At 62.4% G+C, this 17315-nt stretch overlaps 2 protein-coding genes across 2 annotated transcripts in view; both read left to right on the top strand.

Annotated features, from left to right (window-relative positions):
• DRAP1 (DR1 associated protein 1) overlaps positions 1-3099 on the top strand; it is a 6938-nt gene extending 3839 nt beyond the window's left edge. The window contains exons 4-7 of the mRNA XM_084304289.1: positions 364-483; positions 1932-2022; positions 2271-2353; positions 2825-3099. Coding sequence (XP_084160415.1) covers positions 364-483; positions 1932-2022; positions 2271-2353; positions 2825-2963 — 433 coding nt within the window. The 3' untranslated portion in view covers positions 2964-3099. The remainder of the gene's footprint in view (positions 1-363; positions 484-1931; positions 2023-2270; positions 2354-2824) is intronic.
• A 3855-nt stretch (positions 3100-6954) lies between these two features.
• Positions 6955-16543, top strand: LOC311220731 (uncharacterized protein; the record flags this gene model as incomplete). Its single annotated transcript, XM_084304285.1, has 21 exons — positions 6955-7716; positions 8153-8256; positions 8364-8518; positions 9003-9171; positions 9268-9391; positions 9486-9601; positions 9921-10135; positions 10411-10519; positions 10633-10836; positions 11481-11555; positions 11672-11747; positions 12821-13249; positions 13745-13848; positions 13944-14098; positions 14184-14352; positions 14830-14953; positions 15106-15221; positions 15521-15735; positions 15845-15953; positions 16044-16247; positions 16441-16543. The coding sequence occupies 21 exons, from the start codon at positions 6955-6957 to the stop codon at positions 16541-16543; spliced, it is 3837 nt and encodes a 1278-aa protein (XP_084160411.1).
• Positions 16544-17315: the final 772 nt, after the last annotated feature.

The following is a 17315-nucleotide window of genomic DNA, read 5'->3' as shown; positions in this document are numbered from 1 at the left end:
GGACATGTCCCCAAGGTCCCCTGCATGTCCCCACAGATCCCTGGGTGCCGTTGAGGTGTCCCCAAGGTCCCCTGTGTGCCAGGGAGGTGTCCCCAAGGTCCCCTGGGTGCTGTTGAGGTGTCCCCAAGGTCCCAAGGGTGCTGTTGAGGTGTCCCCAAGGTCCCCAGGGTGCCAGGCCCGGTGACACCCGACGCTCCCATCCCCCACCCCCCCGCCCCGTGCCTCAATTTCCCCACTCCCCCCACCAACCCCCAGTGGGGCAGGAGGCGGGGCTTGTCCCCCGGGGGGGGTGTGGCCTAGGGTTGCGGGGGGCGGGGCTTGTGGCCCTTTGGGGGGCGTGTCCCGCTGAGGCCCCGCCCCCAGGAAGCAGTGCATCGAGCTGGAGCAGCAGTTCGACTTCCTCAAGGACCTGGTGGCCGCCGTGCCCGACATGCAGGGCGAGGGCGACGAGCCCCACGGCGAGGGCGAGCGGGCGCCGCGCAGGTACGGGGGGGTCCCAAAATCCTCAGGGGGTCCCCGAAATCCTTGGGGGGTCCCAAAATTCTCAGGGGGTCCCGAAATCCTTCGAGGGTGCCCCCGAAATCCCTGGGGGGGTCCCTAAGTCCTTTGGGGTGCCCCCTAAGTCCTTGGGGGTTGGGCTAAATTATTGAGGGGGAGCCCTAAATTCTTGTGGGGGGGTCCCCTAAATCCTTGGGGAGGTTCCTAAGTCCTGGAAAGGTCCCTAAGTCCTTGGGGGGGGTGCTAAATTCTTGTGGGCGGGTCCCTAAATCCTTGGGGTGGTTCCTAAGTCCTGGGAGAGGTCCCTAAATCCTTTGGGGTGCCCCCTAAGTCCTTGGAGGGGGTCCCCAAAGTCCTTCGAGGGTGCCCCCGAAATCCCTGAGGGGGTCCTGAGTCCTAGGAAAGGTCCCTGAGTCCTTGGGGGGGGGGCTAAATTCTTGGGGGGGGGCCCCTAAATCCTTGGGGAGGTCCCTAAGTCCTGGGAAAGGTTCCTAAGTCCTTGGGGGAGTCCCTAAATTCTTGGGGGGGTCCCCGAAATCCTTTGGAGTGCTCCCTAAATCTCTGGGGGGGTCCCTAAGTTCTGGGAAAGGTCCCTAAGTCCTTTGGGGGATGGCTAACTTCTTGTGGGGGGGTCCCCTAAATCCTTGGGGAGGTTCCTAAGTCCTGGGAAAGGTCCCTAAATCCTTTGGGGTGCCCCCTAAGTCCTTGGAGGGGGTCCCCAAATTCTCAGGGGGTCCCCAAAATCCTTCGAGGGTGCCCCCGAAATCCCTGAGGGGGTCCCTAAGTCTTTGGGGGGGGGGGCTAAATTCTTGGGGGGGGTCCCCTAAATCCTTGGGAGGTTCCTAAGTCCTGGGAAAGGTTCCTAAGTCCTTGGGGGAGTCCCTAAATTCTTGGGGGGTCCCCGAAATCCTTTGGGAGTGCTCCCTAAATCTCTGGGGGGGGTCCCTAAGTTCTGGGAAAGGTCCCTAAGTCCTTTGGGGGATGGCTAACTTCTTGTGGGGGGGTCCCCTAAATCCTTGGGGAGGTTCCTAAGTCCTGGGAAAGGTCCCTAAATCCTTTGGGGTGCCCCCTAAGTCCTTGGAGGGGGTCCCTAAATTCTAGAGGGGTCCCCAAAATCCTTCGAGGGTGCCCCTAAATCCCTGGGGGGGTCCCTAAGTCCTGGGAAAGGTCCCTGAGTCCTTTGGGGTGCCCCCTAAGTCCTTGGGGGGGGTCTCTAAGTCCTTGGCGGGCCCTAAATTATTGGGGGGGGTCCTTAAATCCTTTGGGGTCAGGCCTTAAATCCTTGGGGGGGGGCCTAAGTCCTTGGGGTGGGATTCGGGGGGTCTCAGGGGTATTCTGGAGGGGTCCGGGGGGGGCATTTTGGGGTGGGGGGGCTGCCTGGATGTCAGTGACCCTAACGGGGGTGTCGGTAACCCCCCCCTCCCCCCACACAGAGGCCGGCGCCCGGGTACGGGGCGGAAGAACGGGGGTCCCGGAGCCAAGGGCAAAGACCCCAAACAGTCGGGGACGGACTCGGAGCAGGAGGTGGGGACGTGCCGGGGGGGGGGGACACTCGGGGGGGGCACTGGGACCCACCGGGGGGCCACTGGGACCCATGGGGGGGGCACTGGGACCCATTTTGGGGGGTGCTGGGACCCGTTTTGGGGGTGCTGGGACCCCAGGAGGGTTTTCGGGGAGGGGGACCTGGGTTTTTGGGGTCGGGGGGGGGGCAGGGAGGCATCCCCTCGCTGTGACCCTTGTGTGTCCCCCCCCCCAAAAAAAAAAAAATAAAGGAGGACTCGGAGGACAGTGACAGCGACGGAGAGGAGGAGACCCCACAGCCCCCCCCCGCACGGCCCCCCCTCAATTTCGCCAGGTATCAAGGGGGGCGCATGACATTTGGGGTATTCTGGGGGGGGGGGGGGGGAACATCTGGATCTCTTTTTGGGGTTACCAGGACACTGGGGAGCTTTTTAGGGTGGGGGGCATGGGGTTTTCTTTTTGGGGGGGGGAGGGCACCTGGATTTTGGGGTGCTTTTTGGGGTGGGGGGTGATGGCAGGGTGCCTTTGGGGCATGGGGGGGGGGAGCAGGGATATTGGGAACCCCCAAATTATTTTGGGGTGGGGGGGCACACAATGGGATTGGGATTTGGGGGGGGGGGCACACAATGGGATTGGGATTTTTGGGGGAGAACACAACGGGATTGGGATTTTGGGGGTGGGGGGGACGACACTGGGATGCTGAGATCCCTTTTGGGGTCTTTTAGGGCTGGGGGGGGGGCACATGGGGACACCGAGGTCCCTTTTTGGGGCCGCCAGCCCCCCCCCTGACACCCCCTCCCCGCAGCCCCGGGGTGCCCTTTGCACCGCTGGGCCCCCCCCCGGTCCCGGGGCTCCCGGGGGGGCTTCCAGGGGGGCTCCCACCGGCTCCAGGCCCCCCCCGCGCCCCAGAGGAGGAGGAAGAGGACGAAGATTACGATTCTTAGCGCCCCCCCCCCCTCCCCCGGATTTGGGGCCGTTTTGGGGCCGGGGGTTGGGATCGCACCAGTTTGGCTCGGGGGCGTATACTGGGAGCACTGGGAGCCCCCCCCCCAAAGTTCATGGGGGGGCTGCGCCGTCCCCCTGCTTTTTTTTTTTGTTTTGGGGGCGGGGGGGGGCGCCCCTGGCCTGGCCCCAAACCCCCGTGACCCTTTTTTTTTGGGGGGGGGGGGGCGGGGGGGTGGTTTTGGGGGCCGTTGGCGACTTTTAACGATTCTGGGGGTTTTTGTATCGGCTCAATAAACGTTCCCGTTTCCATAGGGGCAGCACGCAGGCGGCGTCTTTACATCCCCCGGGGGGGGGGGGTCCCCTCGGTGTCCCCAAGCCCCCCCCCTCCCGTCACCTGGGGGTCCCCAAACCCCCCCCTCACCTCCCCCCGGTGCTGCCGTGCGGGGTCGCGGCCAGCAGAGAGCAGCAGAGACCCCCCCCTATAGAGCCCTATAGGGGGGCTGCAGAAACTCCATAAGGGTCCCGGGAGCCTATGGGGGGGCTTTAAAGGGCTGCGGGGGTCTATAGGGGCCCTATAGGAGCCCATAAGGGATATATGAGGGTCTATAAGAGCTATAGGGGATATATAAGGTCCTATAGAAACCTATAGAGGATCTGTCAGTGCTTATAGGAGCCTGTAGGGGCTCTACGGGGCCCTATAGTAGCCCATAGGGGATCTATGAGGGCCTATAAGAATCCCCTGATGATCTATGAGGGCCTATAGGAGCCCATAGGGGATCTACGAGGCTCTGTAGGAGCCCATAGGGGATTTATGAGACCCTATACGATCCCATAGGGGCTCTACAGGGTCCTATAGGAGCCCATAGGGGATTTATGAGGCCCTATAGGAACCCAGAGATGATCTATGGAGGCCTGTAGGAGTCCATAGGGGATCTACAAGGCTCTATAGGAGACCTTAGGGGATCTGTGAGGGCCTATAGGAGCCCATAGGGGATCTACGAGGCCCTATAGGAACCTACAGAGGATATATGGGGTCCTATAGGAGCCCATAAGATGGTCTACGGAGGTCTGTAAGGCTCTATAGGAGCCATACTGGGTCTACAAGGGGCTATAGGGGTCTGTATATGGTCAGCAGGAGGTTGTAGGGGATTTACAGTGAAGCTATAGGTATCTATAAGGGTCTCTAAGAGCTTATGGAGAGTCCATAAAGGCCTCCAGGAGCTGGTGGAGGATCTATAGGGGCGTGTAGGACCTATAGCCATGTGCAAGGGCGTACGGGAGCCCATAAAGGGGGCTGTGGGGGTCTAGAGGGGTCTATAGGAGCCCTTATGGGGTCTATAGAGAGTCCAGACAGACTCGTAGCACGGATTGGGGGGGCTGCAGTGGCCCCTAAAGGATCCATAGGGGGCTGTAGGGGCCCACGGGGGGGTCGGGGAGGTGGGGTGGGGGCCGCAGTGGCTCCATAGGGGGTTATCGGTGTTCTATGGGATCCTGCAGAAACCTTCAGAGGGGCTCGGGGGGTCCTTTCAGGGGAGCTACTCGGAGCTATAGGGGCTGCTGCAGAATCCATAGGGGCCCCCAGGGCACGGGGGGGGGGGCATAAAGGAGGCCGTCAGGTGCCTCCGGGGGCCCACGGGGCATTTGGGGGGCAGCTTTGGGGGACCTATAGGGGACCCTGGAGGGGCGTGGGGCCCCCGGGAGGGGCTGTGGGGTGCAGCAGGTGTCTTTGGGGACGTATAGGGGATGTGGGGGCCTATAGGGTGCCTATAGGCCCCCCCGGGCACTTATGGGGCCGGCGGGCGGGCGGACCCTGGCGGCCCCCCGGCGCCTGCGGCGCTGGAATCTGCCCCCGCCCCCGGCCTAATCCCGGTGACACTTTAACCAAAAGAGCCGCTTTTCGCCTTATATAACGGGGCCGGCGGCCGGGGGGACCCCGGGGACGGGGACGTCACCCCGCAGAGCCCAGGTACAGCCGGCGGGGGGGCAGGGGACAGGTTGGGGACAGGTTGGGGACATCAGGGAGGGGTTGGGGACAGGTTGGGGACATTGGGGAGGGGTCGTGGGACAGGTTGGGGACAGGTTGGGGACATCAGGGAGGGGTTGGGGACAGGTTGGGGACATTGGGGAGGGGTCATGGGACAGGTTGGGGACATCAGGGAGGGGTTGGGGAGAGGTTGGGGACATTGGGGAGGGGTCGTGGGACAGGTTGGGGACACTGCGAGGGGATAGGGACACGTTGGGGATATCGGGGAGGGGGCATGGGACAGGTTGGGGACATAGGGGAGGGGTTGGGGACATCGAGAAAGGGGTTGGGGACAGGTTGGGGACATCAGGGAGGGGGCATGGGACAGGTTGGGGACATCAAGAAGGGGTTGGGGACAGGTTGGGGACATCAGGGAGGGGGCATGGGACAGGTTGGGGACATTGTGAGGGGATGGGGACAGGTGGGGGACATCCAAGAAGGGTTGGGGACATTGGGGAGGGGGCGTGGGACAGGTTGGGGACATTTCAGTGGGATGGGGACAGGTTGGGGACATTTGGGAGGGGTTGGGGACACTGGGGAGGGAATGGGGGCAGGTTGGGGACAAAGAGGAGGGGGTATGGGACAGGTTGGGGACATCAAGAAGGGAATGGGGACAGGTTGGGGACATCAGGGAGGGGGCATGGGACAGGTTGGGGACATCAAGAAGGGGTTAGGGACAGGTTGGGGACATTGTGAGGGGATGGGGACAGGTGGGGGACATCCAAGAGGGGTTGGGGACATCAGGGAGGGGGCGTGGGACAGGCTGGGGACATTTCAATGGGATGGGGACAGGTTGGGGACATTGGGATGGGGGCATGGGACAGGTTGGGGACATCAAGAAGGGGTTGGGGACAGGTTGGGGACATCGGGGGGGAATGGGCGCAGGTTGGGGACATCGGGGAGGGGGCGTGGGACAGGTTGGGGACATTTCAGTGGGATGGGGACAGGTTGGGGACATTTGGGAGGGGTTGGGGACATTGGGGAGGGAATGGGGGCAGGTTGGGGACAAAGAGGAGGGGGCATGGGACAGGTTGGGGACATCAAGGAGGGAATGGGGACAGGTTGGGGACATCGGGGAGGGAATGGGGACAGGTTAGGGACACTGCTGAGGAGTTGGGGACAGGTTGGGGACATCAACAAGGGGTTGGGGACATTGGAACTGGGACGCAGAGGCGCTGTGGGTGTTGAGGAGGGGGTGGGGGACAGGGGACACTGGGGACATCAGAGGGGACACAGGGATGGCTTTGGGACATTGAGGGGGGGGTGGGAGGGGACACGGGGTGCCACAGGACCAGGACCCACGGGGGACATCAGGGAGGGGACAGGGACCCTTCACCCTGGGGACACGGCAGGCGCAGCTGGCCGGATGTCTCCGTCCCCAGGGAGCCGGAGTGGGGACAGGGACAGCGGGGAGGGGACACGGGACCAGGGCAGGCCTGGGGACATCAGGGAGGGGATGGGGACAGCGGGAGGGCTGGGGGGCGGGTGACGCAAGTGGTGACACCGTCCCTGTCCCCGCCTGTGTCACCGTGTCCCCCTGCCGTGGCCCTGCAGTCCTCGTGCCTGCCCCGTGTCTCCTCCCTGTGCCACCACAGTCCCTGTCCCCATGCTTTTGTCCCCAACCATGTGTCCTCAGTCCCCATCCCAGTGTCCCCGTGGGTACCGGTGTCCCCATGGGTGCTGGTGTCCCCATGTCCTCAGGTGACCCCATGAGTGATGTCATTCCCCATGGGTGCTGGTGTCCCCATGTCCCCATGTCCAATGGTGTCCCCACGCATGATGTTCCCCATGTCCCCACGGGTGCTGCTGTCCCCATGCGTCCCCTTTGGTGCTGGTGTCCCCGTGGGTGCTGCTGTCCCCATGGCCACCAGCGTCCCCATGACTGACGCCCTTCCCCATCTCCAGCAGTGTCCCTGTGTCCGGCGGTGTCCCCACGGGTGCCGGTGTCCCCGTGTCCCCCCCCCACGATGCCGTTCGGGGCGGTGCTGGAGCAAGTCGGGGGGCTGGGACGCTTCCAGGTGCTGCAGACGGTGCTGCTGTCGGTGCCCATCCTGCTGATGGCCAGCCACAACCTCCTGCAGAACTTCACCGCCGCCGTCCCCCCGCACCGCTGCCGCGTCCCCAGCGCCACCCCCGCTGCCACCCGCGGTCCCGGTGCCACCCCCGGCCTCCCCAGTGCCACACCGGGGCCGCCCGCTGCCACCATCAGGCCTCCTGATGGCACCTCGAGGGCTTCCGATGGCACTTTGAGGTCCTCCAACGCCATCCCGAGGTCCCCTGATGGCACCTCGAGGTCCTCCAATGGCACCTTGAGGTCCTCCAACGCCATCCCGAGGTCCCCTGATGGCACCTCGAGGTCCTCCAATGGCACCTTGAGGTCCTCCAACGCCATCCTGAGGTCCCCAGATGGTGCCATGGGGTCCCCCGATGGCACCCACCTCCCCGGTGCCACCCACATCACGCTCGGTGGCACTCCGGAGTCCCCCGATGGCACCCGTCTTCCTCCTGAGGCCACCCTTGGGTCTTCCAATGACACCCTGGGGCCTTCGGAGGCCACCCTGGGGTGGTCTAACGGCACCCTGGGCCCCTCCGAAGCCACCCCGGGGTCCTGCTGGCGCTACGTGGCCTCGGCCCCCACCAACGGCAGCAGCAGCCCCCGGCCCACCGAGCCCTGCCACGACGGCTGGGACTACGACCTCAGCATCTACGTGGCCACCATCGTCAATGAGGTGGGGACAGGGGACAGGGGATGGGGGGAGGGTGGGGGGATGTGACCTCCGTCAGCTCCAAGGTGGGGACGGGGGGAGGGGGTTGGAGGTTTGGAGGATGAATCCTATGGAGATGGAGGAGGAAACCCTATGGGGATGAAGGAGGAAACCCTATGGGGATGGAGGAGGAAACCCTATGGGGTTGGAGGATGAACCCTATGGGGTTGGAGGATGAATCCTATGGAAATGGAGGAGGAAACCCTATGGGGATGGAGGAGGAAACCCTATGGGGATGGAGGATGAACACTATGGGGATGGAGGACGAACCCTATGAGGATGATGAGGGTTGGAGATGACAGATGGACAGATGGATGGATGGATGGATGGGAGGAAGGGGGGGGGACTTTTTGGGGGAGGAAAGGACCAGACCAACCTCACCCCACCCCTGTCCCTGCAGTGGGACCTGGTCTGCAGCTACCGGCAGCTCCGGCAGATGGCCCAGTCCATCTACATGGCTGGGGTCCTGGTGGGAGCCCTGGTCCTGGGGGGCCTCTCGGACAAGTAAGGGCAGCAGCCGACCCCTCCCCGTGCCTCAGTTTCTCCCCGGGGACGTCGGGCAGACCATTGCCTGGTGGCCCCCAGTGGCACCCGGTGCTTCCCTGCCGCAGGTTCGGGCGCAAGGCCATGCTGATGTGGTCCTACCTGCAGCTGGGGGTGATGGGGACGTGCACGGCCTTCGCCCCCAACTACGCCTCCTACTGCGTCTTCCGCTTCGCCGGAGGCATGGCCCTCTCCGGCTTCGGCCTCAGCATCGCCTGCCTGGGTGAGGGGACGGGGACAGGGTTGGCCGTGGTGGGGACGTCCCGATGGCCGTGGGAGGGACGACCCAATGGCCATGGATGGGGACAACCTGATGGCTATGGATGGGGACATCAACATGGCCGTGTTGGGGACATCCTAGCGGCCATGGTGGCGACACCTCAATGGCCATAGATGGGGACAGCCTGATGGCCACGGTGGAGACAACTCAATGGCCGTGGATGAGGATGTCCAGATGGCCGTGGATGGGGACATCAGCATGGCCATGATGGGGACAACCCAATGGCCAAGGAGGGGGACGTCCCGCTCTCTGTAGATGGAGATGTTCCTCTAGCTGCTGATGGGGCCATCCCAGTGGGGACATCATGAAGGCCATGTAGGGGGCCGCGAGACGGGGACACATCTGGACACGAGCGGGTGGCCACATGCACAAGGAGGATCACAGAGAGGGGACGCCAAGTCAGCCGTGTCCCCGTGGTCCTTTGCAGTGGTGGAGTGGATCCCCACGCCCTACCGCGCCATCACCGTGGCCATCACCGGCTTTGCCTACACCCTGGGCCAGATCCTGCTGGCCGGCCTGGCCTACGCCGTCCCCCACTGGCGCTGGCTCCAGCTCACCGTCTCCCTGCCCTTCTTTGTCTTCCTCTTCTACTCCTGGTAGGACGCCTGGGTCCCACCGGGGAGGCCCTGGGGACACGTGGAGCTCTCCTCGCCCCTCTTTGTGCCTCAGTTTCCCCCCCTTGCTGGCTGCAGGTGGCTGGCTGAGTCCGCTCGTTGGCTGGTACTCTCGGGGAAGGCCGAGAGGGCTGTGAAGGTCCTGCAGCGGGTGGCCAGGATCAATAAGAAGAAGGAGGAAGGGGAGAAGATCACAGTGGAGGTATTGTGGCCCCACCGGGGGGAGCTCTGAGCCAGAGTGGTCTTGGTTTCCTTGTACCCTCACCCCCCACCTTTCCTGGTTTCCACCTTTCCAGAACCTGAGGTCCAACATGAAGGAGGAGTTGGCTGGTCTGAAGTCCTCCTACACCATCTCCGACCTGGTTCGGACCCCGGTCATCCGCCACATCTTCTTCTGCCTCTCCATCGTCTGGTGGGGCCGGGCTGGGTTGGGGAAGTCTGGTGGGGATAAGGTGGAGAAGGGAGGGAGGGAGGGAGGGATGGATGGATGGTTGGATGGATGGTTGGATAGTTGGTTGGTTGGTTGGTTGGTTGGATGGATGGATGGATGGTTGGTTGGTTGGATAGTTGGATGATGGTTGGATGGACAGCCAATCCATGAAGCCATCCAGCCAGCCATAGCACAGCCCTCCTCTCCATCTGACCCCCCTGTCCCACGTGGCAGTGACATCCCAGGGTGGTGGGAAGGTCACCCCACCTAAAGACGGTTCTCTCTCCCTGCTCCTCTCCAGGTTCTCCATCAGTTTCTCGTACTACGGGCTGGCCATGGATCTGCAGAACTTCGGCGTCAGCATTTACCTCATCCAGGTGATTTTCGGTGCTGTCGACTTCCCAGCCAAAGTGGTGGTGACCGTCTCCCTCAGCTACATCGGCCGGCGGGTGTCCCTCATGGTGGCCCTCTTCTTCGCAGGGCTGGTCATCATTGCCAACATCTTTGTCCCCACAGGTGGGTGGCCCGGGGTGATGACGGGGCGGGTGGCATCCACCCCTCCGGCCCTTCTCCAGATATTTAACGGGGTGCCCCCCACCTTGCCACCCACCCACGGCACGCGATCCCGGGTGCCTCCGTCGGCCACCCAAACTGCACCCGGTGGCCCAGAAGGCTCTTGAATAGCTCCGAGGATGGCGAGACGCCATCCTGTGTCCCACCCCACCACCGCCCCATGGCTGGGGGGCTCCCAGCCCGGCGCGGAGCCCACCCCGTGCCCCTCTCTGCCCCAGAGCTGCAGACGGTGCGCACGGCGCTGGCCGTCATTGGCAAGGGCTGCCTCTCCGCCTCCTTCAACTGCGTCTTCCTCTACACCACCGAGCTTTACCCCACTCCCATCAGGTAAAAAAAAAACAAAAACAAAACAAAAAACAAAACTCTTCCCATCACCCCATGGGGCTAGTTGACACCCCCAGGGGGTCCCTGCCCCATGCTGACCCCCGCGGTGCCCGCAGGCAGACCGGGTTGGGCTTCGGCAGCACCATGGCCCGGGTGGGCGGCATCGTGGCGCCGCTGGTGAAGATGATGGACGAGTACTACCCCTTCCTGCCCCCCGCCGTCTATGGGGTGGCCCCCATCGTGGCGGCCGTGGCAGCTGGCTTCCTGCCAGAGACCCTCAACGCACCGCTGCCCGATACCATCGAGGAGGTGGAGAGCAGGTGGGAGGGATGGACGGATGGACAGATGGATGGATGGACGGACGGATAGATGGACAGATGGACAGATGGATGGATGGATGGATGGATGGATGGACAGATGGATGGATGGATGGATGGATGGATGGACGGATGGACGGACGGACGGACAGATGGGTGAATGGGCTCACAGGGGGATGGGGTGGTAGGAGAATGGATGGGGTTGAGGTTGGCTGGGTTGGAGGAGGTTGGGTGGGTAGGTTGGAGGCCAAGTGGATTGGAGGAGCCTGAACAGGTCAACTGGAGGATGTGTGGATTGGAAGAGGGTGGACAGGTGGATTGGAGGAGGACAGATGGGTGGACTGGAGGACTTGTGCACTGGAGGAGGACAGGCAGGTGGATCAGAGGATGGGGGGAGGGACAGGTATGGGAGAGGACACGAAGGTATGATGGAGGACAGGTGGGTTGGAGGAGGCTGGCTGGATTGGAGGATGGCCAGAGTGGAGGAGGATGGGGTGGAGGGACAGACGGATAAATTGGGGGATGGACAACTGGGTGGGAATGTTGGCAGAAGAGCGAATGAATGGCTGGACAGACAGATGGACAAGGTCCTGCCATGCCCTGTGGACCCTCCTCCTGCTGCTGACCTCTCATCTGCCTCCCTCCAGGGCCAAGCAGAAGAAGACAGCCAACCTCAAAGAGAAGATCCCCCTGCAGCCCCAGGACAAGGCCCCGCCAAAGGAGCCCTGAGGGACCCGGATGGGGGCGGCGTTCCTGGCGGGTTCCTGCAGCCCTGGTTTGGGGACGGGCCTGAATTCACCGCGTGCCCCATGTCAGGTGGCTTCCCCGTGTGGGGCAGGGGAAGTCCTCGGAGGAATAAAGGAGCTCTGCCAGGGGACGGTGTCTTGGTGTTATCTGAGGCCACCTCCAACGAGGTGACACCCTATGACTATGTCTGAGGTCACTGCCAGGAAGGTGATGCCCAAAAGCAGTGTCCCCGAGGTCACCTCCAGTAAGATGCCATCCAGAAACCTGGTCCCTGAGGTCACCTCCAGTGCGATGACACCCAAAGGACACCATGTTGGGGGTCACCTTCAATAAAACACCACCTAACCTTGTCCCCCAGGTCACCTCCAGTATGATGAGACCCCAGACCAGTTTCTCAGGTTGCCTCCCCTCGGATGAAACCCAACCGAGGTCTCCTCCAGGAAGATGATGCCCAAGAAGTGCCATGTTTGAGGTCACCTCCAACAAGACGACACCTGATGACGTTCAACCCACCCAACTCTTGTCTCACTGGAGGGGGCCCCAAATCCCACGAGGAATGCCCCCCCCCCACCAGATCATAGCCCAACCCCTTCCAGCAACCCACGGGGCTTTTCCCACCATGCCCCTTCCCCGACTTCCTGCGGGGCCAGCCTGGCCCTTGCTCCTGGTGCCAACGTGTACCCTTGGTCCCGATCCCATCAAAAATTAACCCCCAGCCTTCCCAGGCGGAGAAGGCACTGACCCAAGCAGGGCCACCTCCGTCAGCACCTTTTGGTCCCCTTTTGACCACAAAAAAAGAATCGCTAAAATTTAACCTGACGGTGCCGGTGAAGGCCACGCGTTGGCCAGGGCCAGAAGCCCCCTCTCCAGGATGCCCACCTCTTCGGGTACACCAGGGGAGGCAGATTGGTCCCAGATTCACCCTGCCCCTCTCCAAACGCTTCCTTTCTCCCCCAGAAAATCAACGCTGAGGGGAAGAGAAAAAGAAAAAAAGAAAAAAAAAAAAAAAGAAAAGGAAAAGAGAATTATTTTCTGCCTGCCCCAGATTTCTGGATTTTCCCCATCCGCCTTTGCCTTATCCCTTTGGAAAACCACCAGAAAAAGGACGTCAAACGTTAACCAAAGCCACCGTTGGCTGGGTTATATAGGAGACCATCCTGGGCACTTGTGGAGCACGGACGCTGCAGGAGGGAGAGAAGACTTTCTGGGGTGAAATCTATCCCTTTTGGGGTTCTGCCAGTGGGTGGGCGTGCATGGCTGGGGAGGCCATCGCAAGGCGCTCCCGGGGGCTCACAGTGGCAGCATGGCTTTTGCCGACCTCCTGGAGCATGTGGGGGGCATGGGGCGCTTCCAGGTGGCCTCGGTCATCCTCCTGGCCATGCCCATCCTCATGATGGCCAGCCACAACCTCCTGCAGAACTTCACGGCCGCCACCAGTGACCACCACTGCCGGCTCCACTGGGAAGCCAATGCCACCAGCCTCGACCCCCAGGACCTGCTGAGGGTCTCGGTCCCCCGTGGCGAGCGGTGCCGGCGCTTTGTGAAGCCACAGTGGTGGCTTCTGGAGGCCAATGGCTCGGCCCCCAACGACAGCTGGTTGGAGACGGAGCCCTGCCACGACGGCTGGACCTATGACCGCAGCGTCTTCACCAGCACCATCATCACAGAGGTAGGGCGGAGGCAGTGGTGGGGGTGAGATTTGGGGCTGGTGGCATGTTTCACTCACTCGTGGGCATGGTTCCTACCTGGGGACACCGGTGAAGGGTCTGCTGCCATCATGATGTTGGATTCTTCCAACTAGAGCATCTTCCTCGCTCAACCCTCGTTGGAGGCACTCAGTGCTGCGGAGACCTAGCACAAGAAAGGGAGGGATAAGGGAGTTGGTTTTCTCAAGGGAGGGTCAAAAAGGGGCTGGATGAACCCATGAAGGTGTCTTCCAGCTATGGGGATTCTGGGGAGGGTGGCCACATTTCTTGGCACCTTCTTGGCGTTTCTTTCCATTGGCCGTTGCGTTGGATCAACCCTACCAGCTGCCGTGGCTGTTGGCCATGGTGTTGGATTAACCCTACCACCCGCTGAGGCCAGTCTTGGGGGGCAGCAGAGAGGCAGGGGGGGTTCCCCCCCCCGATCCCTGTCCCACCCCCACATCCTTGCCCCTCGGCAGTGGGATCTGGTGTGCAGCTCCCGGGGCTTGAAGCAGTTGGCCCAATCGCTCTACATGGCCGGCGTCTTGGTGGGCGGCATCGTCTTTGGGGGCCTCTCAGACAGGTGAGGGGGAAATCCTTGTCCTCGGGAGGGGGGAACAGGGGGTGGAGAGGTGGGTCAGCATCACGAGGGCCACCTCACCCCCTTCTCCTGGCCAGGTTTGGCCGCCGGTCGCTGCTCACCTGGTGCTACCTGCAGATGGGCGTCATGGGGACGTGCTCCTCCTTCGCCCCCACTTTCACCGTCTACTGCCTCTTCCGCTTCCTCACGGGCACGGCCTTCTCCGGCATCGTCCTCAACAGCGTCTCGCTCTGTACGTGGCCACCCCCAGCCCCAAGGCGTCCGTCCCCAGGGTGTCCTCCCAGCCTGCCCCAAGTCACACGCGCGTGTCTCGGCAGCCCTGGAGTGGATGCCCACTCGCACGCGGGCGATCGTGGGGACCTTCATGGGTTACTGCTACACCACCGGGCAGTTCCTGCTGGCCGGCATTGCTTACGCCATCCCTGACTGGCGGTGGTTGCAGCTCACGGTGTCGCTGCCCTTCTTTGGCTTCTTCCTCTACTCATGGTGAGGAGGAGAGTGTGAAGGGGCGGAGGGATGGGTGGGAGGATGTAGGGTTGCGTGGATGGGTGGCACAGGGTTGGTTGGGTGGTTGGATGGATCAGTAGGTGGTTGGGTGGTTGGTTGGATGGATGAGTAGATGATTGGGTGGGTGGATGGTTGGGTGGGTGAATGGTTGGATGGATGGATGGATGGATGGATGGATGGATGGATGGATGGATGGATGGATGGATGGATGGATGGATGGATGGATGGATGGATGGATGGATGGATGGATGGATGGATGGATGGATGGATGGGTGAATGGTTGGATGGATGAGTAGATGATTGGGTGGATGATTGGTTGGATGGGTGAATGGGTGGATGGGTGAACGGTTGGATGGGTGGATGGTTGGATGAAGGGGTGGCTCGCTGGTGGAAGGGTCAGAAAGACAGAGAGATGATCCCTGTGGGATGCACCTGCCCCCCCCCCCTCCTCCCCAGGTGGTTAACAGAGTCAGCTCGCTGGATGGTCATGGTGGGAAAGTCCCAGCAGGCCTTGAAGGAGCTCCAGAAAGTGGCCAGGATAAATGGGAAAAAAGAAGAAGGAGACAAGCTGGACATAGAAGTAAGAGGCTCTGACCAGGGCATCTTTGGTGTGTTTTGTAGGGTGGTGAGAGGTTCTCCACCCTGGTTTCCCCCTCTGCTCCTCCACCTTGCCCCCCACAAGCAACCTCAGCGCCCCATCCCCACCCCAGAGGCCCTCTCTTTCCCCCCCAGGCCTTGAAGTCCTACATGCAGAAGGAGATGACCTCATCGAGGAGCCACCACACGGTGTTTGACCTGGTCCGGACGCCTGTCGTGCGCCGCATCTCTTGCTGCCTCTGCTTCGTGTGGTAAGCCTGGAGGACACGAGTGGGTGGTTGTCCATCTGCCCTCCCACTTGTTGATCTCTCTGCTCCCTCCAAACACCGTTCCCCATCCACACATCTTAGCTGGGTCCATGTTGGAAAGGGAAACTGAGTCACGGCACAGGACTAAGTCAACAGAGGCCTCTTGGTGCTCACATGCTCCAGGAAGGGACGCAGATTCCCTGGCTGCATCCCATGGGCCAAGACATGGTGGGCAACCCCCGTAGCCCACCCCAAACCTCTTTGTTTGTGAGATTTGCCCACCTCACCTCTTCCTGGCCCAGGTTCTCCACCAGCTTTGCCTACTACGGGCTGGCCATGGACCTGCAAAACTTTGACGTCAACATCTACGTGATCCAGCTCATCTTTGGGGCCGTAGACTTCCCGGCCAAGCTGGTCTCCGTCCTCACCATCACCTTCGTCGGGCGACGCTTCACCCAGTCCCTCGCCCTCATCCTGGCAGGCTTGGCCATCTTGGCCAACATCTTGGTGCCACGAGGTGCGGGCTGGGGGCCGATTGGTGGGGGCAGGTGGGGTCTCCAACACCGCGCCTCCCCTACCCAACCCCACCTAAGTGAGTCCCAGGAGCCCCGTCTTTGTCCCCACAGAGCTGCGGACGCTCCGGACCGCCATGGCCGTCTTTGGGAAGGGTTGCTTGGCCGCCTCCTTCAACTGCGTCTTCCTCTACACGGGTGAGCTCTACCCCACCGTGATTCGGTAAGGAATTCGGGGTGCAGGTTGTAGGAGCTGCTGGGGTGGCCGTGACCACGTCAGGGTGGTCCCTCAGCACCTCCCCGCGTCCCGCAGGCAGACGGGCATGGGGCTGGCTAACACCATGGCCCGACTGGGCAGCATCACGGCGCCCTTGGTGAAGATGGTGGGTGAGGTCTTCCCCGTGCTGCCCTTCATCATCTACGGGGCGGCCCCCGTGGTGTCGGGACTGGTGGCCATCTTCCTGCCGGAGACAAGGGACATGGCCCTGCCCGAGTCCGTGGAGGAGGTGGAGGACAGGTAGGATGGGAGGGATGGAGGCTGGGGAGGGACACGTGGGTGGGGGGGAGGACCACTGGGCAGGACGGTGGGAGGAGGACGGAGCACGGGGTGGGAAAAAAGGGGGTGGTTGGGCGTGATGGGCGGGGGGGACAGCAGCGTGAAAGCCCACCCAGCCTCCCCCCTTCTCACCTCGTCCTCCTTGGCCCCCCAGGACCCGGACCCGGACCCGGACCAAGGCAGACGAAGCCCAGCAGCTCCCCCTCCAACCCACCCAGCCCGACCCTACAGCTGGGGGCACCACAGAACCCTGCTAACACCTCCCCTACCCACCCCAGGACCCCCCAAATCCCCCCCCAATCCCCCACCCCTTGCCACAACCCCCCAGAGGAAGGAGCTGGTGGGGTGCATCCCCCAGAGGAGCGAGGGGACAGCAGTGGCCACAGCCAAGGAGGGGACACAGGCATCAGGGTGCCCCTTTCTCCATGTTGGGGGGGGACCACATCTCCCCCTCCTCCTCCTCCTCCTCCTCATCCTCCTCCTCCTCCTCCTTCTCCTCATGGTGTTTTTTTGTTGCTTTTTTTTTTTTTTCTTCTTCTGTACCGCAGTGAAAACAAATAAAAGCAAAATCGTGCAAAACGCGAGCGGAACGGGTCAGCCGGTGGGAGGCTTGGGGGGAGGGAGGGGGGGGTTGTTTTCCCACGGCCGCGGGGGTCCTGCCTGGCCCGGCCGTCCCGCCCCGAAGGCAAACATGGGTCCCAGCTGGGTCCCGCGGCCTCAACATCGCATCCTTGTCCCCATCCCCTCCTCCCCTCTGGCCGGAGCCTCAGCGGAGGCTGAGGAAGGCAGATGGGTGCAGGAGGACCCAGATGTCCCCAAGGACCGGGGTGTCCCCTGGGATCCAGATGGCCCAAGGAACAAAGTGTCCCCATGGACCTGGGTGTCCCAAAGGTCCCAGGTGGTCCCCAGGGCTCTGGGTGTCCCCAAGGACCCAGAGGTTCCCAAGGACCTGGGTGTCCCCAAGAACCCATCTGTCCCCAAGGTCCAAGATGTCCCCAAAATTTTGGGTGTCCCCAAAAACCCCTCTGT

This window comes from Netta rufina, assembly GCF_964035555.1.
Source record: "Netta rufina genome assembly, chromosome: 39".
NCBI lineage: Eukaryota > Metazoa > Chordata > Aves > Anseriformes > Anatidae > Netta > Netta rufina.
The sequence above is the reverse complement of the archived record's forward strand: the minus strand, read 5'-3'. Positions and strand labels throughout refer to the sequence as shown.